General features: G+C 49.7%; 1 protein-coding gene across 2 annotated transcripts in view; it reads right to left on the bottom strand.

The window, feature by feature from the left end:
- Window positions 1-22,922, bottom strand: part of tns3.2 (tensin 3, tandem duplicate 2) — a 34,941-nt gene extending 12,019 nt beyond the window's left edge. For both annotated transcript variants that reach the window (XM_084692622.1, XM_084692623.1), the window contains exons 1-16: window positions 22,861-22,922; window positions 20,241-20,414; window positions 20,078-20,128; window positions 19,698-19,820; window positions 19,217-19,281; window positions 17,662-17,745; window positions 17,399-17,511; window positions 16,919-16,979; window positions 16,722-16,797; window positions 16,423-16,552; window positions 14,262-14,327; window positions 12,867-12,971; window positions 8,620-9,519; window positions 5,238-5,359; window positions 4,819-4,936; window positions 4,637-4,705 (exon numbers count right to left, since the gene is read on the bottom strand). In XM_084692622.1, coding sequence (XP_084548748.1) covers window positions 4,637-4,705; window positions 4,819-4,936; window positions 5,238-5,359; window positions 8,620-9,519; window positions 12,867-12,971; window positions 14,262-14,327; window positions 16,423-16,552; window positions 16,722-16,797; window positions 16,919-16,979; window positions 17,399-17,511; window positions 17,662-17,745; window positions 19,217-19,281; window positions 19,698-19,820; window positions 20,078-20,128; window positions 20,241-20,390 — 2,233 coding nt within the window. In that variant the 5' untranslated portion in view covers window positions 20,391-20,414; window positions 22,861-22,922. The remainder of the gene's footprint in view (window positions 1-4,636; window positions 4,706-4,818; window positions 4,937-5,237; window positions 5,360-8,619; window positions 9,520-12,866; window positions 12,972-14,261; window positions 14,328-16,422; window positions 16,553-16,721; window positions 16,798-16,918; window positions 16,980-17,398; window positions 17,512-17,661; window positions 17,746-19,216; window positions 19,282-19,697; window positions 19,821-20,077; window positions 20,129-20,240; window positions 20,415-22,860) is intronic.
- Between the last annotated feature and the right edge of the window lie 414 nt (window positions 22,923-23,336).

The raw sequence follows: 23,336 nt of genomic DNA, 5'->3' as shown, positions 1-23,336 counted from the left end.
GGAGAAAGAAAGAAAACACTGGTGAGCTTAGCCACGGAGCTTTCACAACCAGGAGAGACAGTAAATGTGTGGGGGGGGGGGGGGGGGGAGAGTGGGGGAGAGAGAGGGGGAGAGAGAGAGAGAGAGAGAGAGAAGGGGAGAGAGAGGGGGAGAGAGAGGGGGAGAGAGAGAGAGAGAGAGAGAGAGAGAGAGAGAGAGAGAGAGAGAGAGGGGGAGAGGGGGACACGGCGAGCGAACGGCATTTGCTAGACAGCCACACAAGACAAATTCCAGAAGAAGTCGTGTGCAAACACCCTGGGTCTGCAGGAAAGACGAGGGGTGTGTGTGCTCTTTAAAAAACTCAGGATGGATAACGATAACGCTATGTAAACAAGGACAGAGAGGACGCAAGACAGAGAGAGAGAGAGAGAGAGAGAGAGAGAGAGAGAGAGAGAGAGCTTAAAAAGACACGCAGAATGAATGGCAAAATCCTGCAATGTGGGGGTATTTCCCCAGAGACGGGGCTTAAGGGAGGTCGATTTCAAACACGCACACACACACGCACACACACACAGCACGATACCAATACACGGACAAGCACGTAGCAAATGTGCACGAATCAAGTTTCTATGACCATTTCCTAAAAACACCAAACACACACACACAGATATCCCCCAAAAAGTGTGCATCGCGTGCAACGTGTGCAGACGGTGTACGTACCGAGAGAAGCAGTCATGGTGAGGGTTTCATAGAGGTATCCCACACTCCCACCGGTCTCTTCTCTCACTCTTTTCTGGAAAACTCTCAGACACCCTGTCCTCAACTTGTCCTCCTGTTTTTTATGACTTTGCTCTCTCTCTCTCTCTCTCTCTCTCTCTCTCTCTCTCTCTCTCTCTCTCTCTCTCTCTCGCTCTCGCTCTCTCTCTCTGTATTTCTGTCCTCTCTCTCTGTATTTCTGTCTTCCTCTCTCTATCTCTCTTGCACAGCTGGTCTTCTCCACACACTGCAGGCGACTCTGCCTCCAGGTTCAAAGGAAAGACTCTTTTAAAGAAGAGAAATGGCCCAATTTCTCCCTCTCCCCCCCTGCTCAGTGAGGCTTGCACTGCCTCTCTCGCCCTCCTACTCTCTCTCTCTCTCTGTCTCTCTCTGTCTCTCTCTGTCTCTCTCTGTCTCTCTCTCTCTCTCTCTCTCTCTCTCCAGTGCCTTCTGTCTGTCTATCTGTCTGTTTGTGTATTCTGTTACAAAGCTCTCTGGGTTCTCGCTAAGCTCCTGAAGCAGTGAGACTCAATGAGACGATTCAGCCGTCGAGGGCAGAGGGTCTCCGCGCTCGAATCCTCCGCTTCGTGGCCCCCAAAGCGAGCGCCCCGCTTGCTTCTGTGTTGTGGTCTGTCGCTGCTTGAGCCTGAACTCTATTGAGGGAGCGAGAGAGAATTCCTCCCAGCCTGCACTCCACAAGACCCCTCCCATTTTCCTAACAGACCACCACGCATTGTTTCTGCCGAGCCGCTGGAATCTGTTTCGTCCTATCGTGAGGCATTGCTGTGGGTCAGAGGTCGCTTGTGTCCTTTTATGGCCAGAGAGGGGGGGTCGTGCCAGGGAGTCTATGGTCTCTCTGTCAGGGCATGTGGCCTTGCTTCCACCATCTGCTACCTAAAGCGAACACACACACACACACACCACGCAGATAAAAGCACACTCCCTGCGTTTCCTCGAATGTATCGGATCTCGGCACGTAAATTAGATCATAAACCTTTCATGTGGATTGCGTTGAGGCGGCCTGGATTCGAAAGACGACACATGGTGCTTGACACACGGTGCTTGACCGGAGATTTATTTGACAGACTGTGGTCAGACAATGGTGAGTTACTGCCAGTCAGCGCACCGATCCACTCCACACAGCGCACAATGAAGTATTGAAAAAAACGTCTGAGTGCCTGTCACTCTCTCTCTCTCTCTCTCTCTCTCTCTCTCTCTCTCTCTCTCTCTCTCTCTCTCTCTCTCTCTCTCTCTCTCTCTCTCTCTCTCTCTCTCTCTCTCTTTCACTCTCTCTCTCTCTCTCTCTCTCTCTCTCTCTCTCTCTCTCTCCTCTGACCTCCACTGACCTTTCACTCCCCCACTTTTCCGATGATCAGGAGTTTGGAAACGTGGCCGATCCGTCCGCCCCACCTAAAGTTCGGCGGTAAACATGTAGTTCCTTTGGCTGGAAACTAGCTCTGCCAACCAGCTTTCCGGGCTAATATGTCTCTATCTCTGTGTTTGTTTTGGTTTCAGATCAGATACACACATTGTGATGTTGTTACATAATCCCCTGAGGCTGTAATTTTCCAACACAAAGAATACGGAAATCCACAACCTTCTGTTGCACGTATGTCAGAGTTCATTTCTCACTTCCTGCCCCACTGACCATTGAAATGGCACGTACAACACACACTGGATATCGAGCAATGAAAATGTCAAACATTTATATTTAGAGCTGACGGAATGATTTGAAAACTCGGAACGCCATTGGCCGTCGTTTCTGGTCACGGGAACGTGTCATCCTGCTTCGTCCAATAGGAGGGTCGTTAGCGACAAAGGCTGAGCGAGACCCGGGCCTTCTAAAAGTCCCCTTCAGGCCAGCACACACACACACATTCACACACTCTCACACACTCTAACACACATATTGGACAGACATGCTCTTATAAGTGGCATAAAAAAAAACATTCCAGGCTCAAGCTCGACCACCCCCCCCCCACCCCAGCCCTATCTCCTGGGTAATCAGGCTGGTGAGATTGCAGTATTGTGGGAACCTTTGCTGGAGCGGTGGGGGGGAGTTTGTTTTGGGAGTCTTCTGGTGTCGCTCTCTCTAATCGCTCCTCGCATCGCAGTCGGCCGGAGGTAAATATGTCATTAAGATGATGGCGGTAAACAGAAAATAAAATTCATTAAGTGGGGAATGTCAGCTTGCCGTCTCAGCATGGCAGCTGTGTTTCCCAGACTAATTTCCCACCAACTTGGGAAACAGGAAATTCTGTCTGCTCCCCCAACCGGCTGGGGAGAGAAAGAATGACAGAAAGAGAAAGAGAAAGAGAGACATTCTCTTCCACCCCTTTTGTTCATTCTTCTATCCATCCACCGGACGACAATCGGGTGTTGTTTTCTCTGGATGAGTAGGAACAACTTGAGCTCTCCCCGGCCTTCTGTTCACATGGCTGTTCTAGTAAATATGTCCACGACAACCACCCTGCGGTGCCCTTTAAAGGTGCTGTTGTGTTGTCACTGATAGAGAGCACCGGAATGTCCACCGTACTACTTTGCCCTAGTCTTTGAGCGGCTTGTCTTCTGTGAAGGTCAATGACAGCCTCTTCCTGACTTCACTTTGGCAGGGTTTACACGCGCCGATGCGAGGTGGTGATAAAAGCTACGGATATGAACTCACCAAAGATATCCTTGAGGATTTGCGAGTCATCCTTTTCGCTCGTCCACACTAACCCTTCACTTATCAATCCAGCGTGAGTATATCTTTATGGATATGTCGAAACACAAACAGGGGCCTTGTGGGGGAGTGATAGCAACCACGGAGGTCGGGTATTCAAACCACGGCTCTCTCCCAGAGGGTCCCACTCCAGTGGTCTCAACAGGATGTCCCAGCCACCCCAGACCACCGCTGTCCACCGCAAACCGGAAGTCAGCGTGTATCCTGCCAGTCAAGGTCACTTCCTCTTTTACAGTAGGTCTATATTTATCCGCCGGGTTGGTCAGTTAGGATGCAGGATTGCAGGGGCACGTCCCATAGCTGCCCTGCGGGATCCTTTTCGGGGTCAAAACCGTCATGGGGATCGACAGGATATCCAACGGGGAGAAATATACAGTTTTTTTGTTTTGTTTTTCGTGATCTGCTGATTAGATAGATGTTGTAAGCACGGGCTTCCGATGTAGATCTGTTGTCCACTTGTCATCTTGCAACGCTGCCCGCGGTATCTACCTGCCTCAACCAAGTCCTCAAAACCTTTCTGTTTGGATTACAGATAATTAAATGTACTTTGCATCTCCACAGCTGGAAAGTAGGGGCAGTGAATATATCCATGTCATGGGATCTGTGTGCGGGTGTGTGTGTGTGTCTGACAGCATGTGTGTGTGTGTGTGTGTGTGTGTGTGTGTATGTTCAAGTTCAAGTCTTTTATTGTCAGATGCACAGAACAACACAAGGTCAGACTGGGCACTGGCATTCTTAGGTCAAGACAACGCAAAGCGACCTGGCATAACATGACATATAAGTACTCAGAACATAGGTTACACCTATGATAAGCTAAAATACATAACAAACCTCCTAAATATACAAAATAGTATACAATACAGTATACTAAACCTCAAATACACATAATAACCGTATAACCTATACTAACCTAAGAGACAAGAGGGGTGCAATTAGTACAATATTGCTGATAGTGCAACCTTTAGCTGAAAGTGACAGAGTGTAAAGTGACTAGTGTGAGTGTGTGTGTGAGTGTGTGTGTGTGTCAGTGGATTCCACCCTGTCCCTGAAACCTTGTCGTGCAGCCATCTTAGCTCTGGTGTTTGGGCACAGACCTCAGTCTTGACCACGAGCGAGCGGAACACATTCTTACCTACGACGCACAGACACACAAACACACACCAGGGAAACCAAACCTACCTAGAGATGTTCCATGCAGCTCCCACAGTCCGCTTGGTCTCAGATGAGAGAACTCGGTGAAGCTTTTAACTGGGGAGAAAAGAAAAGGTCTGCTCACGTGCCAAATCTTTCCAAGACATAGCCGACCCCGGGTCATGTTTACCGTGTGTCGCCTGGGACAGATGATATCCACTGTCTCTTACCGTACGGCGTCGGAGGGCTGACGGGAAAGGAAGGAGTCGACGGCACCGCGTCAAAGCCGCCCGCCACTGGAGTCACGCCGCGATAGTCCCGGCCGTCGACCCCGAAGAGACCCCCACGCTGGACCACACGCGCGCACACACACACACACACACACACACAAGCAGCCACACGCACAAGGGCAGACATTGGTCTTGTGATCCGTGTGTGCGCCGCATTCTCTTGTTATGGCATCGAACAAGCCGGGCCATTCAAGCCGTGCGGCCACGGGAAAGGTTGCGAGAGTCCATTCCAGAACATTCCAGCTATTTTCACCGTGGACAGATTTACAATTTGGGAAATACGCGGAGAGCGGTTGGCGCGAAAGGAGCGAGGGTGGAGCGCGTTGGCAGCGTGTCACCAGGGGGGGGCGCTGTGTTACCTGGGAAGGGGCCGGCTCCAGGTTGAAGACGGGGGAGTCCCCAAACGCCACGGCCCCGCCCCACTCGGGGCTGTGGAGCCGGGGGTAGTCTGTGACGTCGCAGCTCTGCCGGTTCTGCCAGCCTGTAAGAGAGGAGACAGAGAGAGACGGAGGGACAGAGAGTAGGGGAAGGGGGGCAGAGAGAGAGAGAAAGAGACAGCGGGGACAGTGAACCAACCGTGTACAACTGTTAAAACCTTTCTGTATATTAACATGCATTTATGTGTTACTGTTACTCTTACTATGCTACTGTTATATTGTACTCCCATATTATCATTGTTATACTCCTCGTCAATGTTGTGATACATATGTTCAAATGACCTTTCAATATGGACTGCTTTAGCAATACTGCTCAACCCAAACTGTCATCCCAATAAAGCATTCTGAACTGAACTAAACTGAGAGAGAGAGAGATGGAGAGAGAGAGATGGAGAGAGTGAGAGAGAGAGAGAGAGAGAGAGAGAGAGAGAGAGAGAGAGAGAGTAAGAGAGAGACAAAATAAATTGGGGAAGATAGGGCACGGTTTGAGAGAAAGAAAGGATGAAAGAAAGAAAGAAAGAAAGAATAAGAAAAGAGCATGAGAAGGGGGAAAAGACAAAGAGTGAGAATGAGATACAAACAGAGAGAGAAAGAGAGAGATGGAGGAGAGAGAGAGAGAGAGAGAGAGAGAGAGAGAGAGAGAGAGAGAGAGAGGGAGCGAGAGAGAGAGAGAGAGAGAGAGAGAGAGAGAGAGAAAGGGAGCGAGAGAAGGGGCAGGACGATGAATAAAGGGATGGCATTCCACAATCACGACTGAAAGATCAGATATCCATTGGCCCATTAGGAGATCCCCACGCCGACCGGTTCGATGACTCATGCGTGACACAAATTCAACCCCACCTGTACGGCCAGCGCATCAGCGCACCACCTGGTTTAAATCAACAGGGCCTGCCAAGCACCTCAGAGCTCCCACTTCAGCCTGCCTGGAGTGAGTGATCGTGTGTGTGTAAGTGTGTGCGAGTGAGTGTGCGTTCAAAACAGATGGTGGAACATCTCGGCAGTGTGTTTTGGACCGCGTCGTGCCTTCCAGATCCCACTTTGGTGCATCAGGAGTGTGGGGGGGTGGGGGTGGGGGGCAGACCGGCCCCGCTGGAACCAACCCCGCGCACTTTACTCACTGTGATTCATGTCGCCATGGCAGCCAGATCGGTATCGCCGTGACGGCGGGCTTTGAAGTGCCTCTGAAATAGGGTGGAGCCAGTGAGGCGGAACAAAGCTACCTGCGGTGTCTGGCTTTATGAGTCTACCCTTGTGTGTGAGAGAGAGAGGGAGGAGAGAGAGAGGGAGGAGAGAGAGAGGGAGAGAGAGAGAGAGAGAGAGAGAGAGAGAGAGAGAGAGAGAGAGAGAGAGCAACTGATGTGATACCGAAGGGAGGCAAAGCCAAAATAACATCTGCAACATTGAACGCGTACAACAATATGAAAAAGAAAAAGCCATGAAAGCCATAAAGAATGGCAGTCAATAACAAACAGCATAGCTACGGCCTGCCAATGTTTCCAACTCATAAAACACAGGTGCGAGGTAACAAATAGCAAAACGTCAGTCTGTAAAAAGATAGAAAAGACTACACTTTGATATTCAAAGGTAGTGTGTGTCCTCAGTCAACTCACTGTGAGTGATTTTCAAACTTTCTTTCCACAGTGTTGTCAGTATCATTTGATACGAGCCAGAGAGAATGGCTGTGCGCTACAGAAAAGCACGTCTCCAGAGGCGAAAGAGAAGAAGGCAGGGATGAAAAACGTATTTGTGAACGCAGTCCGCCGCGATGTCACTCACTTCAAAAGCATACCAGCCCTCTCACGCAATCCTCCCTCCAAACACCACCTCTGGAGTCGCATACACTCACTGTCACAATGACCAAGAGGTGAAATATTAGACCCGTGGCCCCCCTGAGGGGCCCTTAGGTGGAGAACACACACACACCCCGTGCACACACACACACACACACACAGGAAGACAAACATAATTAACACGCACACGCCAACTCCTGTGCTCACAATTTGAGGGTGGAAGAGACGGGGAAAAAAAGGACAAATAAAACACACGGTCAAGGAGTACAGTGACCCCCAGAGTCAGTGAGGGAGAGACAGACAGACAGACAGACCCCCCCTTGGCGACAGGAATGCGGGTCCTCTGTTGGCCTGTCACAAGCTTGCATTTGCCCTATGCCGGCCCTGTGACCTGTGGTAAACATTCAGACAGTGGGCCCTTACGATAGGGGGATGAGGAGGGAGAGAGAGACACAGCTGGTTCGAGAGCACCGGGTCAGGAGCGGAGCGTATGACATCACTCGGAAAAAAACGTCTGGCCTCCGTCTGTGAACCACTCACACACACACACACACAGACGCACACACACAGGGCGGGGAGCATGACAGGTATGTCCCCCCAAGGGTTAACAGAGTTCCTCTGGTGGATACTGAAGATCATAAATTCATCAGGTGCAAAGGTGAGCCATGCAGTGGAGAGTTTAGGTTCAAGCCCTGGCTAGCTCTACTGACTATAGGAGACCGTGAAAAACCGAAAGCCCCACGAGGAAAGCTCGGATTGGACGACCGCCTCCGTATCTTTGACCCGTTCAAGGCAAATAGTTCCACCCTCTCAGCAAACACCACACCACACACACAAAGTAGACCCCCCCACACACACACACACACACACACACGTCACACACAGACAAGGTGCCTCACAGCCGGCAGTGGTTTGAATGTCCCCCGTGGTTTGAATACAGGGGACAGTGAGTCAGTATGCTCGTCGGACGTGTCCGAACCCAACCTCTGGGCCCCGGCGCTCCCAGAAGCTGCAGGCTTTGTGGTCTTAAGCCTAACGTGAGAGCCCCATCTGCCACACAGAGGCCTGTTGTACGCCGCGGAGGGGCTTTTCGTCAACCCTGTGGAGCTACGCTGTCTACTGACGTCGACCGAAGTGACATTTAGTCATTTAGGCTTACATTTTTGCAGACGCTCCTATCCAGAGCGACTTACAGTAAGTACAGGGACATTCCCCCCGAGGCAAGTAGGGTGAAGTGCCTTGCCCAAAGACCCAGCGTCAACCCAACTCCCTCACCGCTCAGCCATCTGACTCCCCAAGTTCACTTAGAACGCATGAGATTACGAGAATAAGATTCAACGCGTACGTTCGACACCGGATATGTAGAGTATATGTATCATGTCGCTAGGTGTGTTTGTCTGAGAGACTTTTTTCCTGCTGGAACGTTCTGGAAGGGACGGTGCTTGCCCTGACGATGTGCAGGTGTCTGAAACGCAAACCAGAGAAGTGGGCCGGACCTAGCGTCATGGCTTTACCTGATTGGTGGGCGGGACCCCTGTGGCTGATCCCATTGGTGTAGAGGGAGGTGGAGCGGGAGAGGGGGGCACAGCGGGTGGGAACTGGCACAAAAGTGGGGTCCAGATCCAGGATCAGCTGGTTCAGCTGCTCGATGGACTCGTCCATGTCGCTCGCTAGCGACGCGAGCTCCTCCTCCCCGGGTCCGCCGTCCGCGTGGTCAGGTGACCCTCCGGGCTCCGCCCCCCTCTGCACCGCCTCCCGGCTGCTGTTTCCTCTCAGGGGCGTGTGGGGCAGGGGCGGGGTTTCGATGGTGTTGCCCCGCCCCCCGTCCGCGCCCCCTCGTCCCTCTGAAGGAGGGTAAGTGTGAGGGTGGGTGTCGACCATCTGCTGTCGGTGCACCCAAGTGTGGGTGGAGTATTCGCTCTGGACCAATCCCAGGGCATCGGGCAGGCTCTCTGATGAGAGGGAGCCAATGCTAGCTGAGCTGTGTCTGTCCAGCGCCGGGCTAGCCTCCCCGCGGCGATCGTCCTCATCGTCGTCCAGGATGTCGGTCTCCCTCTCGTTCACCGGCTGGTCCGCCCCTCCCGCGCCCTCCCCCCTCCCTCCATCCCCTCCGTCTGAGGTGGGGAGTTCAGTCATGCCCTCCGGAGGAGGCCCAGCCGGCTCCAGACCCACCCCGAAAACCAGCCTCTTGGGCTGGGTGCGCTCGTCCTGAACGGGTCCTCTCCCGGAGCTCGCTGCCGTCGCACCGTTCGTCCACTGGGAGGCGACGGAGAACCCGGAGTCGCTGCTGGCGGACAGGCCCAGGTCACTGAGGACGGGGCTGGTGGCGGGCGCGGGGAGCGAAGCTCCTTCCTCACCGCTCCTCTTCCTCACTCTAGCGTAGAGGCTGACGTCGACAGGGACCTGGCTGTGAGCTGAGGAGGAAGAAGAGAGGAGGAAGAGCAGTGTCAGACCACCGAGATCAAAGGTCCACTTCTCCTGTCTATTACTGTCATACAAACGGACTGATATTCCGTATGGACTCTCCGCCTATTCCGCCGTCTCCCTGTCTCAGTTTGACACACACACACACACACACACACAGACCTAACAGCTCGCCTTCGCTCCAGACATCTAGATGAGACAGAGTCTCTTTGTGTGGGCTGCGCGTGTGTCACAGAAGCAACACGTCTGTCAACAGCCAGCCCTACCTGGGCACAGTCAGCGCTGATAACACGGTCTTAGCGTGTTGTCAACAACCAGCCCAGCCGAACGTGCAGGCAACACAGAAAGAACAAACAAACTGTCCGCACTCCTCGCCACAGCTATACACACATTCGACCAACAATAAAAAATAAAAAAAGCAACCATCAGGACTGCGAGAGAACCATTCCAAAAAAACAAACAGTAATTCCGAAAACGAGAAAGAGAGAGAGAGAGGTGACGATGTGTTCTAAGGGCTGGACAGGAAGACACAAGCTCAAACAAGCACACACACAAACACACAAAAACACACATTGACACACACGCTGACCTCCGAAGCTTAGCTTAATGTCAGGGGAAACTAATGCTATTGGTCCAGGCAGTATGTCCCTGACAGCTTGGAACTGAAAAGTTGATAAGAAAAGAAACCTGACCACATATTACCTTGAAAGACAATAACAAATCTTTCAGTACTTGAGAATACATTTGAGTCACTCAATGCACTGAAACCAACGGTACAGAGAATATGCTTTTGTCCAATGGATGCCTTACGCAAGTAGCTAGTGCAGTTTCAGTTACAGTCACTTTAATGCAACGGTAACACTGTACATACCTTTGTCGGGGAGCTGTCTAAGTGTAGCCTGTGGAGCCCAGAGACACAATGAAACCCAAATTCCAGACATGCATGGTAAAGTCTCTCAGCTGGTCGAACAGACCCCTCAACATCCCAGTCTAGCTTTTTCCTCAGCACACACACACACACACTCACACACACACACTCACACACACACATACACACACTCTCACACACACACACGAGGCCACAATGACAGTTGTGGTCTAACTTCCACGAGCTCTCCTGTCAACAAGACCACACTCGCCAATTCGAAACCTGCTAAAGCGCCAGCGCAGACACAAACGGAGTCCTATTCAACAACACCGTGAACAAATGACCACGGCGCAATCCTATCCGCGTGGATCGTTCACCGGTAACCCCTAACCCTGACATCAGAGCGCCCTCAGGAAGGAGGGATTGGAAAACAGAAAAGAGAGAACAGATGGCCAAGAGGGGGAACGAGAGACTGCCTGAGCCAGTCGGGGACAGGGAGCGAATTGAAATGGAGATAAAAGACTCCCCGTGAAGGAAGGAGACCCGATTCAAAGAGAGGGATGAAGAGAAGCGGCTCAGACCGTTTTTCATGCGGCGCTGCTCCTTCTCCTCGCGTCTCTCTCTCTCTCTCTCTCTGGGAAAATCTGGGGTCGGAGGTTTTTCCCCCTCCGAAGGTGCAAACGGCCTCGCGCGTCCCTCCGCGCGCTCTTCCTATCCCTCGCCCTTCCTCTTCCTGTCACCCCGACTCTCTCTTTCTCTCCTTCCCCCTCGCTCCCCCGCTCTCTCTCCTTCTCCCCTGCTGCCGCTGCTGCTGCTGCAAATCTCCGCCTTCCCCGTAGTTTGGAAAGACTGTTCTGCTCTCTCTCTCCCTCCCTCCCTCCTCACCTCCTCCTTCTCTCCCCCTGTTCCTTCCTCTCTCTCTTTCCCAAACGCTCGCTCAGCAGCCCTCTGCAGGTATATGCCGTTGGACCTTCTCGTGCCGTTTTCCTTAGCCGAGAGGAGGACGGCTCCCTCTGGTTTACAGCCACCGCGCACACTTTACCTGACGTGCGCACATCAGGAAAAGGAGGCTATACACACACACACACACATGTACAAACACACACACACACACAGCCACGGGACCTTGGGCTGCCCAAATAAGGCACAGGGAATGTAAACACGGGGGCGTGTTCCGCGAGAGAGCGGTGTGCGGGGGGAGGGAGGGGGGAGGAAGTGGGGTGGGGTGGGGTGGGGTGGGGTGGGGGGGGGTGGAGTGGAATGGGCAGACAGACTGATGGCAAACTGCAACCTGAACCTGCGGCTGACACAGAGCCAAAGACAGACAAAAAAAAAAGAAATGAGGAGAGAGACAGAGCGTGTGACAGAGATAGAGAGAGAGAGAGTGGGGGGAGAGAGAGAGAGAGAGTGGGGGGGAGAGAGAGAGAGAGAGAGAGAGAGAGAGAGAGAGAGAGAGAGAGAGAGAGAGAGAGGGAGAGAGGGGGGAGGAGAGAGAGAGAGAGAGAGAGAGAGAGGGGGGGGAGGAGAGAGAGAGAGAGAGAGAGAGAGAGAGAGAGAGAGAGAGAGAGAGAGAGAGAGAGAGAGAACCTGAAAATCCCGATCCAGGGGGGAGGGGTGGGAGGGGGCCAGGGGTTAAAACAGAACCATCTGTGGCTGAAAACAACATTCTTCTAAGAAGTTCTTCTCACCGGCTGGCACCCTTATTATGCTGGTGTTTATGTGTGTGTGTGTGGGGGTGCGAGTGCATAAGTGTGAGTGTGTGAGTGTCTGTGTGTGTGTGAATGCGTGGGTGCGCATGCATGTATGTGCGTAGCATGGTTGTTAGCGCAGTGCTTTTCCACATTGCTCCCAAAGCGGCCCGTCTAAATTACATGGCTGCCCTGTGCCGATTTAGCCTTGGTATAAAACAGCTGGAACTGGAACCTCAATCGCCAGTTATAGTGATTGTTTCAGCTGCCTGTGTGCGTGTGTGCGTGCGTGTGTGTGTAGTCGGACATTTGAGCCGACAAAGAAATCCTTCTGAAAAAGACAAGCCACACAGACTACTGTCCTGTCTCCGGTTTATGTTTCTGGGAGAGTTCTCTTCACGCCTCGTACAGTGAAAACCCATCCACGCCACGACTACCATCCCCCCTGGATTCCAAAATCCCCCGCTGGACGCGAACCTAATCTTAGATGCGATTTTCGAGGTTTGCGGGTTCAGGAAAGGCGGGTGGGGGGGGGGAGGGAGTTGGAGGGGGTTTGTAGAGGTCACGATATGATTCAAACAAAGGTTTCAAAAGGGTCCGCCTAGGTCGGCGCGAGGTCAGCTTCTTTTCTCCCGTCCGTCCGCCTGACCTGACGTTGACCTGTGAAAGCCTGTTCTAATGGAGGAGGCGGCGGGGCGCGTGGACGCACCGAGGTGAGGGAGGGGAGGAGGGAGAGCCGTCTCTGAGCAGGAGCGGCTCAGCTCCGCGGCGACAGGCTCACCTGCTTCCCGGTCGCAGATGTTCTGGAAGGAATCGCGTCGCACCACGGGGTCCAGGGTGTCGTAGTCGACGGTCACCGTGGGTTCGTTCTGCCATAGAACACTGCCTTCCGAAGACAACGACCGACGACCAGAGAAAGAGAGACACACACACAGGCAGAGAGAGAGAGAGACAGAGAGATAGAGAGAGAGAGAGAGAGAGAGAGAGAGAGAGAGAGAGACAGGCAGGCAGAGAGAGAGAGAGAGAGAGAGAGAGAGAGAGAGAGAGAGAGAGAGAGAGAGAGAGAGAGAGAGAGAGAGAGAGAGAGAGAGAGAGAGAGAGAGATAGAGAAAGAGAGAGAGAGAGAGAGACAGCCTAAGTCATGCGTTGGTTATACAACAGTCCTGCATTGTTGAGGGTAAAAACACACACACACACGATCCAAGATGGATCCTGACCTAACAAGTCAATATATCAAGTGTTGAAAGTCAATGCCTATGTGTAATTACCCCGGTAGGGTGTACCACAAATATGAACCTTTTCAAGAACAAATTCATCGTTCTTTTTGGGGGGATTTTGACAACATGCCCAAGCCAGCTTTCGTTCTGATCCAAGTATGGTGTTACTCTATTTTACAGTCTTAGACGTTTTCATCTGGATTGATTTGTGTGCCTGTTTGTGCATCCGTGAGTATGGGTGTGTTTGTTGGCCAGTTGAATCTGGATCTGTGCGCGTTCGTTCCTGCTCTGTTTGTCCCCTTGAAAAACAGACATCTGCATTCCTGTGCGATGTGTGTTTGTGATAGGATCCTTTATTGTTTCCTGTCGAGAGGAGAGGAGGGCGTGTTACGGAGGTGTGTGGCGTGGCTGACCGCCATCCCCTCGTCTCCTCCAGCACCCGGGGGTTCAGGACACTGGGCCTCTTACGCCCCCCTGTGGCCAGACCAAAAATGATATTCTGAACTATTCTGAGGCAGCGGTCTAACTGCCTGTCTGGCTCTCGTGTGATTGCCTGCTTTGCGGCTCTGGTTGAATTGAAAGACAGGAAATGTTCAAGGGTGTGTGTGTGTGGGAAGGGGGGGGGGTTAAGGTTAGAAAATATGACCCAGGTGCCAGCCATGTGTACATTTAGTCATTTAGCAGACGCTCTTATCCAGAGCGACTTACAGTAAGTACCGGAACATTCCCCCCGAAGCAAGTAGGATGAAGTGACTTGCCCAAGGACACAACGTCTTTTTGGCACGGCCGGGAATCGAACTAGCAGATGACTTGGCAGATGACTATCCCTCAGATTACTAGCCCATTCCCTAACCGCTCAGCCACCTGACTCGCACCTGACTGTGTACACGCGTCCATATACGTGCGCGTGCGTGGGCGGGTGCAATGGACGTTATGATGCAGTGCAACGGCCGGAATACCTGCCATCTTTTCCGGGCTCTCGGAGAACACCAATTCCACCTTGCCGTCATCTGGAAACCTGGAGTCTGGATGCGTGAGGGGAGTGAAAGAGAGCAACGTGACATCGCCGGGCACAACAACACTAGGCTAGGAGTGTCTCTGCACAATCTCTCCCTTGTGTACTTCACACCTGCTTTCGCACCTCATTAGAGGGGCCAAGGTCAGTCTGTGACAATATTTGTATGCGAGAGATAGGAAAGAGAGAGAGAGAGAGAGAGAGAGAGAGAGAGAGAGAGAGAGAGAGAGAGAGACAGAGACAGAGACAGAGACAGAGAGAGAGAGAGAGAGAGAGAGAGGGAGAGAGAGAGAGAGAGAGAGAGAGAGAGAGAGAGAGAGAGAGAGACAGAGACAGAGACAGAGAGACAGAGAGACAGAGAGAGAGAGAGAGAGAGAGAGAGAGAGAGAGACAGAGACAGAGACAGAGACAGAGACAGAGACAGAGACAGAGAGGAAGAGGAAGAGAGAGAGGAAGAGAGAGAGGAAAGAGAGAGAGAGACAGAGAGAGAGACATTAACTAAATACAGACTCAGTGAGCACAGCCTGGCTATAGAGACAGGCCGTCACAGACAGGCATGGCTGCCCAGAGAGGAGAGGCTGTGCTCTGTCTGCTCACAGGGAAAAGTGGAGACAGAGCTCCACTTCCTAACAGAATGTGACCACTATAAAGACATTCGAACCAAATACTTCCCCAAAATTACCAGCATATACAAGGAATTTGAAAATGTAACAAACAGAGAGACACTGGTTTATTTATTGGGAGAAAAACCTAACTGCTGTGTTTTAGCATCAAAGTATGTATCAGCCTGTCATGCCCTCAGAGACAGCCACAATGAGATAAATGTATAATATGGCAAACATAACATGTTTTCATTTTTGTTTTAATATTTTGTTTAAATTTTACTGTAATTTTTCAGAATTTCAAATCTAGTATTAGATTTTTACTATTACTATCATTATATAACCTAGTGTATGTGCGTGTGTATGTGTATGTGTGGGTATATACGTGTGTATATATACGTGTGGGTGTGTATGCACGTGTGTATGTGTATGTGTATGTGTGGGTATATACGTGTGTATATATACGTATGGGTGTGTATGCGCGTGTGTATGCGTATGCATATGTATATATGTATGTGTATATATATGTGTATATATACATACGTGTGAGTATCTATTTACTTATTTATGTATTTATTTATACCGATTATTTGGCAACATTAATAATATACCAACTTAAATAATAATAACATAGATAAAAGTTGTACACCTGTGTGGTGTAGCTACACATATGTATAGGTTAAACTGCCGTGTAAGTCTCTCTGTATGTAAGTGTATGAAATATAAATATATATAAGGCCATGATTGACATTGATTAATATTAATGTAATTCTACCATTGCTTTGGCAATATGAACAATTGTTGTTTTTCATGCCAATAAAGCCCTTTGAACTGAACTGAACTGAGAGAGAGAGAGAGAGAGAGAGAGAGAGAGAGAGAGAGAGAGAGAGAGAGAGAGAGAGAGAGAGAGAGAGAGAGAGGAAGAGAGAGACAGAGAGAGACAGTGAGAGAGAGACAGGGAGAGAGAGAGAGACAGAGGAAGAGAGAGAGGATGAGAGAGAGAGAGAGAGAGAGAGAGAGAGAGAGAGAGAGAGAGAGGGGAAGAGAGAGAGAGGAAGAGGAAGAGAGAGAGGAAGAGAGAGAGAAAGAGACAGAGAGAGAGAGAGAGAGAGAGAGAGAGAGAGAGAGAGAGAGAGAGAGAGAGAGAGAGAGAGGAAGAGAGAGACAGAGAGAGACAGAGAGAGAGACAGAGAGAGAGACAGAGAGAGAGACAGACAGGGAGAGAGAGAGAAAGGAAGAGAGAGACAGAGAGAGAGACAAGGAGAGAGAAAGAGACAGAGAGAGAGAGATAGAAGAAGAGAGAGAGAGGAAGAGAGAGAGACAGAGACAGAGAGACAGAGAGACAGAGACAGAGAGAGACAGAGAGAGAGAGAGAGAGAGAGAGAGAGAGAGAGAGAGAGAGCAAATGAGCAACAACAGAGCAAACCATCCGAAGAGGAGAACTTTATGGGGCGTGGAGAGTAGATATAAATGACGACGAGTTTCGAAAGAAATGTCAGCTACCTCCACTGGCACAGTCGAGATCCTCCTTTGGGAGGACGAGGGTGTGTCCGTGGAGAACGCCCGTGTGAAACTGGAGCCGGAAGACGACCTGACGGCTGGCCGTGTGAGGGGTTTTATGATAACAAACCACCTGATGCGGGGATACAAAAAAAAAGTGCGTTTTGATGGCAGGTTAATAGATCTCGGTGGAGATACAACGTATGACCTTCCACGCTGTCCATCTAGGCGCATGTGTGTCATATTCTGGAAGGGGGATTGGGAATTCTGGGTGGGTGAGAAGGATGGGAGACAGTACCCACCATGATGTCACCTTTGAGCAGTTGGGCCGGCTGTAGCACAAAATAAATCCTGCCTGCCTGAGGTCCTTGCACGTCACTGTGACACAGATAAACATGCGGTCAACCAATGAGATCCCGTTTCACACGCCAGGTCCAAGCAGTCACATGACGTGATGTGGAGAACAGGAGTGAGTGCGATACTTTGAGGTAAATCTCACTAGATTGCTGAGGTGCAAACTGCCTGGAGACTCTGGTACACTCTCAGGAAGAGTCGACATCCTGCAACACACACACACAGACACACACACACATACTTTATCTTTAACCATGGGCGTATCTAGTTCATGGTTTTGGGGGGGGCTGGAGCCCCTCGAAAAGTTTAATTAGCCCCCCCCAATTAAAACAAACAAAATAATAATTTTCTTTCATATTTTGAATCTAAATGTGTTAAAACCCACTAGAGGACACTAGAGAAAAAGGATCATTTCCAAAATGTCCTCTGGGGGAACATGCCCCCAGACCCTCTAGTTTTGCCGGGTCAAGAAACACAATAGGTTTTATCTAGGGGCTTAGCCCCCCCAAAAGTGGGAACCTAGATTTGCCCCTGTCTTTAACCCCAGTCTCATACAACTGGGATCGATAGGTAGCGAAATCTCCAATACTGTGAGGAGGAGGATCTGAGCGTCAAGGTTTCTAACCTCCCGCTAGGCTCAGCCTGGGCACCCCGTGCAGAACGACACAGAGGAGGAAGAGGGGGGAAGGGATCATCTTCATCACGCCCCTCAACAAACCACTCAGCATGCACACGTATCTGAGGAGGGGAGGGGAGAACGGAGTGGAATGACTCAGCCTGTGGAACAGACCCAATGCATTCTACACCATGGGCCTCCTGGAATTCATCGACGTTTACTTACAGTTAGAATGAGCGGGATGCCGATAACCAATCATATTTCATGCTCACCGTTTCTGGGAGGGAGTCATAAACAACGATACTTTATTGTTGTAGAACCTCCTCATTGCAAAGTGGTCCAGGCCCAGCTCTCCACTGAAACACAAACACACAAACACACAAACACACAAACAGATATTTAGACATCAAAGTTGCTCTGTAGCACTCTAACATTGATGTTTTAGACACGGTACATTTACATTTAGTCATTTAGCAGACGCTCTTATCCAGAGCGACTTACAGTAAGTACAGGGACATTCCCCCCGAGGCAAGTAGGGTGAAGTGCCTTGCCCAAGGACACAATGTCATTTGGCACGGCCGGGAATCGAACCAGCGACCTTCTGATTGCTAGGCCAATTCCCTAACCGCTCAGCCACCTGACTCCCCCAAGGGGAGGGTGACTCCCCCAAAGGTACACAACGAAAATTCCTTTGAAAACTGCCCCTAAGGATTTCCATCCATATTTTTAGTAACAGTTTTTCAATTGGACTTGTTTCATATACAAATTGCATGACAGAGCAAGCTGTGGGCAGGTGAAAGTCATGCCAGATGTAGGTAATATGAAGACAATGTGGAGGTATTAAGTCTCTCTCTCTCTTTCAGCACAGACACACACCTACTCTTTGCACACACACACACACACACACACACCCACTGGGGTCAACATGGGAGCTGACACCCGTGTCAGAAAGAGCAGAACAATGTTATCAGCGTTTAACAATCGACAATTTCTCAACGCGGAGGACACGACACACAGTCAGGAGGTAACCACGAGACAACACACGTTTCTCGACACTCCGGCTCCATCTCTTGACCCTTCCCATGATCACATACTGACAGAAACCCGTCGGATCGGTGGAGGACACACGGTCAACTCTCCCAGGAGACAATTGCAACACCATTGTCTGCGAGAAGACAGATCAGTAAAGATAAGATAAATACAGATCAGAACAACTACGGGCCCACATGTTATCGGCATAGCGTTGAGAAACCTCCAGTAGTTATTGAACTACAGTTTAAGGGGTCCTGTCCGAATGCTACTGCAGTTCAGTTCTAAACAGTTGCTTTGAGACGAGAGGTATTAACCATCGAGTCAAGTTTTCAATTGCAACCTGGTCCTAGCCTCAAAACTAAACACAAGTCCAGTTCAAAGTCTCCTTAGTCAACAGCCATGCCCTTTGCAAAGCAGCAGTGATATCATATCACATTAAGGAGTCATATCAGATTCTATTCAATATGTGTATCTTCTGACAGTGTTTTCTTGTAGAGCATTTCCAGTAAATTGATAACAGCTTCCTAATTCACATTCCTGAACAAAGAAGTTGATGTGAACCAGGAAAGCTAGCAATTGAACAGAAATGACTGCAAAGGGTTCAGTGCGAAGGCTAACGTTAGCCTAGCTGGGTTAAGTCTGTTGTTTAGGTGTTAGATGTATATGTCTACATTCGTATAAACTGGGTTATGAACAGCATATGTCTCGATTAGCATCAACTGGGTTATGTACAGTAAAGGTTTACATTTGCATGGACTGAGTCGGGTACAGCATTGTAATGACAGCTTCAGGTACCTGGCAGATATGTTGGTGAAATGGATATAAGACGCCACCACGACACCAATTCTGTCTCTGCCTCCCTGTTGGTGGATTCAGACGGTTCAACCAGCAGACAAACAACACAAAAACAGTTCCAACAATGAGTGGGAATGAGGACAGAGAAAAACAGAGGGATGAAAAGAATAAGGACAGAAAGAAAGAGAACAGAGAGAGAGAGAGAGAGTGTGAGAGAGAGACAGAGAGAGAGAGAGACAGAGAGAGAGAGAGAGAGAGAGAGAGAGAGAGAGGGAGAGAGACAGAGAGAGAGAGAGAGAGAGAGAGAGAGAGAGACAGAGAGAGAGGGAGAGAGAGAGAGAGAGAGAGAGAGAGAGAGAGAGAGAGAGAGAGAGAGAGAGAGAGAACAATACGAGGTGAGGTCCGTGAAAAGAAACGGCACCACTGAGGGATGGGCTCATAGAGGTGTGTACAAAAGGGGAGGGGGGTGCGTTTGTTTTACCCTACAGTGTAGCACCAGCACATGCTGAGGGTGGGTTTGGAGCCACGTCTCCACGGTGGAGCACACGCTGCACATTTGATCCAGAGAAGGAGCCAGCAGATGGGGCCACCCCAGATTCAGTACCTGACGAAAACACACGATGACGCGGTCAATCACCTCATCTCTCTACCTCCGGCAGTGTCCTTTCCCGGGCGCTCTGTCACGACCAGAATGGAACCGCCAACGCTGACGACTCAATCTGTCTGTTCGACCTCTTTTTTTATCTTCAAAAGGACATCCCTCGAGAGTCTTACAATGCGCAACAACGCCAGACCTACTGGCCTCGTCCCATACCACGGCGACGACACATCTACTTCTCGCAGAGTGTGCATTGGGATTACCTTGGGGTTCATTTGAGTGAGACGCTCATTCTTCTCGGAGAGGTTGATGACCTGAAGAATGGAGGACAACGTCAATATGTAGGCTCCTTTCAGGCAGGGGCAGAGGGCAATAAGGAGGGAGGGGGTGGTAGACTGGGGGTGAGCAGAATGGCCTTTCCCTCACCATGTAATTGTGTCCATGTTTAGACTTTAGCATGACAGTTATGTCACGCAGGTTCTGAAGGTAGGTCTCCTCTGGACACGTTTGGGGGAAGGATATAGCAATGATGCGCTCGGTGATGTAGGTCAGGTCGATTCCGTATCCCTCCGCCATGGCTGTCGGTCACATGAGTGTCTGCTGTGAGTGCGTGTGGGGAAAAAGGGAGATTCAATGTGATAGAATATTGACTGAGAGGTCTGATAAAGAATGAGGAACTGTGTTTTTGTTTCCAACTGCTTATTCAGCAAAAGTAAGCTGTGGCTGTATGGCTATAATTGTGACAGAAGAGGAATTTATTTTGTCCAGTCAGAGATATATTTTGGTTCGTCGGAAACAGGGGCGTAGGTTTGTTTTCTAATGTGGGTGGGACAACTCTCAATAAAAAGTGTGTGTGTGGGGGGGTTTTCAATCGTTTTCAAAAAGTAAAATTTCAAAAGTGTGTGCGGCAGCCCCCTCGAAAACGAGATGCTGCATCTCAAGGGGTTATCCTCCAAACAATCCATTTCAAATCATGTATAACGTATAATGTGACCTACAGTATGTTCCCGATGGGGACGTTAGATCTAGTTCCTCCTTAAGGTAGGTGAGTCATCAGGACATTTTGCCTATGCCTAGAAAGTCCTCGTTCCCTCCCTCGCTCCCTCCCTCTCCCTCCTTCCCCACGCCCAGCAAACCTCTCTTATCATCACAACACTGCAACTCTTCCTCACAACCTTCAGAAAGCAATTCGGTGTTTGGTCACGTACCACTTTTACGAGCCTAACTCTCTCTCTTCCTGGATCGTGGTCTTACTTGGGGACACTCAAGCTCGGGCAATGTGATTTCCTACAGTGTCTTTAGTTCATCTCTCATACCGCGTTTGTGAACAGACACGGGATCACATGTTACACGCGCAAGCAAATGTCTATGGGAGAGATGGTTCTAGAAGCCAACCCTGACCTTCACCCTCACCATGTGACCAGAGCAGAGTAAACAGTGGCCACAATACAATTGGCTCAGACGTGAGGTGGAGCCAGAGCCAGCCAAAGAGCTCCACAGACCCACTCTTAAACATCCTGAACTGTCTGTAGCAAAGAGAGTGGGGTGGTGGGAAGTGGTCTGGAAGACAGGCAAGCGAGATGAACAGGCTAGTAGGCATTTTGAGGTCAAGGTTCTGGTGTTGGAGTGAGTCTGTAGAGGCATTTGTTGGCTGGCTGGATGGGTGTTCCTCGTGCTAAGGTCAAATGGAAAACAGCCAGGCTGGGATGCCAGCAGTAAGATAAATAGCTCTTACGCACACAGCTACAAACGCGCGATTGGCAGTTGGAAACAGCACACAGAATCAAGAGCTACACCTGTCTTATCTAAAGCCATGCTCTACTGGACAGTCTGACAAACCATGGCAAACTTCAATACTGTAACCTTTTCAGAATTCTTTGAATGTTTTTTAGTTTTTTCTTTATCAATTCATCATACATACTGCATGGGGTTAAAATCCATGTGAATTTTGTGTGTAATAACTATAGATATAGCTGTTTCTGTCAATCCCGCAATTTTTATGGCGAAGACATTCGCTCATGTGCAGGTCATGTACATGTGCAATGTAATGTAAATGTAAAATGTCTTTACAATGTTGTCTCTGCTTCTCTGAGCATCACGCTAACTCTGCTGACCCTGTTTTTTCTCTCACACATTTAAGTTACTCATAATAACTACAGCCCTGATTTACACAACGACAAATGTCACTGCAATCTGAATTGGTTGGTGGTCTTCTGATCTCTCTCTGTCTCTTAAACGCTGCCTTGCACTCTCTCTCTTTCACACACACACCAACATTATATAAGTGGTGCTTAGTGTACTGAAAAGGAAGTCCTTGAACCCTACTAGCAAGCCACATCTAATTATGGGCTTTTACCTCACATTTAAAAGGAATGCATCCTAAAATGGATTAGACACCATTTCTCCTCATTCCTCCTTTTTAACTAATAGAGCTGTCGACGGTTTCCCCCATAGGAGTTGAGACAGAGCCAACAGAGAATTAGTGCCACGATAATCCCAAATTACCATGATGGACCCAATACCTATTTGTCTCAATAGCAAACCCACGTGTCTGAACATTAGATGCACGATCCACTGTGCCTGTCTCATTTCCAGGCAAAACAATCACGCTTTCCAGCATCTACTCCTTGTTTTCTCCTTGTTCTACACCACCGCATTAGGATACACAATCCATTTTCATTTCCATGATTTTCTTTCCACCGATTCTTTGCCTCCTTCCATTTACAGATTTCTCTCGAACACTTCTTTCTCACGTTTGTAAACTATGTCTGAAAGCTTCCCTTTAGGGCATACAAATGCATTCTGTGCACCTTTTCTTATTGGCCACGATGGGTCTGGCTCTTCACTCTATTGAAACTGACACAAAGTGGTACTGAATTGGCCAGCATACACAACTGAGACAGCTGTCTAAAAAACACTCAACCCTTTTATCCTGGAGTTAATTAACATTACTACCACTTCATTGGATGGGAATTAACACAAAAGAAGGATAGCACAACAGGCACATGAGCACAAACAAAAACACATGAGAACAAAGAAGGCTTACCTACAACTGAGCTTCTATGAACTGGGAACCTAACAGGCACTGTTTAGCGCAATGTAGCCTAGTTAAAGCAAGTAGGAATATGGTGTTGGGGGTGGAGACAACACAGAGAGAGAGAACGAGAGAGATAGAGAGAGAGAGAGAGAGAGAGAGAGAGAGAGAGAGAGAGAGAGAGAGAGAGAGAGAGAGAGAGAGAGAACGAGAGAACGAGAGAGAGAGAGAGAGAGAAAGAGAGAGAGGGGTGTTCACTACTAGATCCATGCACTTTGTCCTTGTTGTAGTGTTATAGCCTTCCCTCTTTGGGAATAGGTGAGTGACTGAAGGATCTAGAAAAGAGGGGTCGCTTCATAATTAATATTGGCCACCTTTGATGCACTTGTCATAAGGCGCTGTTGTAGCAAACCGAAGTTCGGTATTTTTGTTAGGTTAACCAAAGCACATACCTTGTGGTCTTGCATTTGGCAAAAAAAAGGTTATTT

This window comes from Hypomesus nipponensis, chromosome 26 (genome assembly GCF_054491055.1).
Source record: "Hypomesus nipponensis isolate SF chromosome 26, ASM5449105v1, whole genome shotgun sequence".
NCBI classification, from domain to species: domain Eukaryota; kingdom Metazoa; phylum Chordata; class Actinopteri; order Osmeriformes; family Osmeridae; genus Hypomesus; species Hypomesus nipponensis.
Note: the sequence above shows the minus strand (reverse complement) of the source record. Positions and strands in the feature narration are given on the sequence as shown.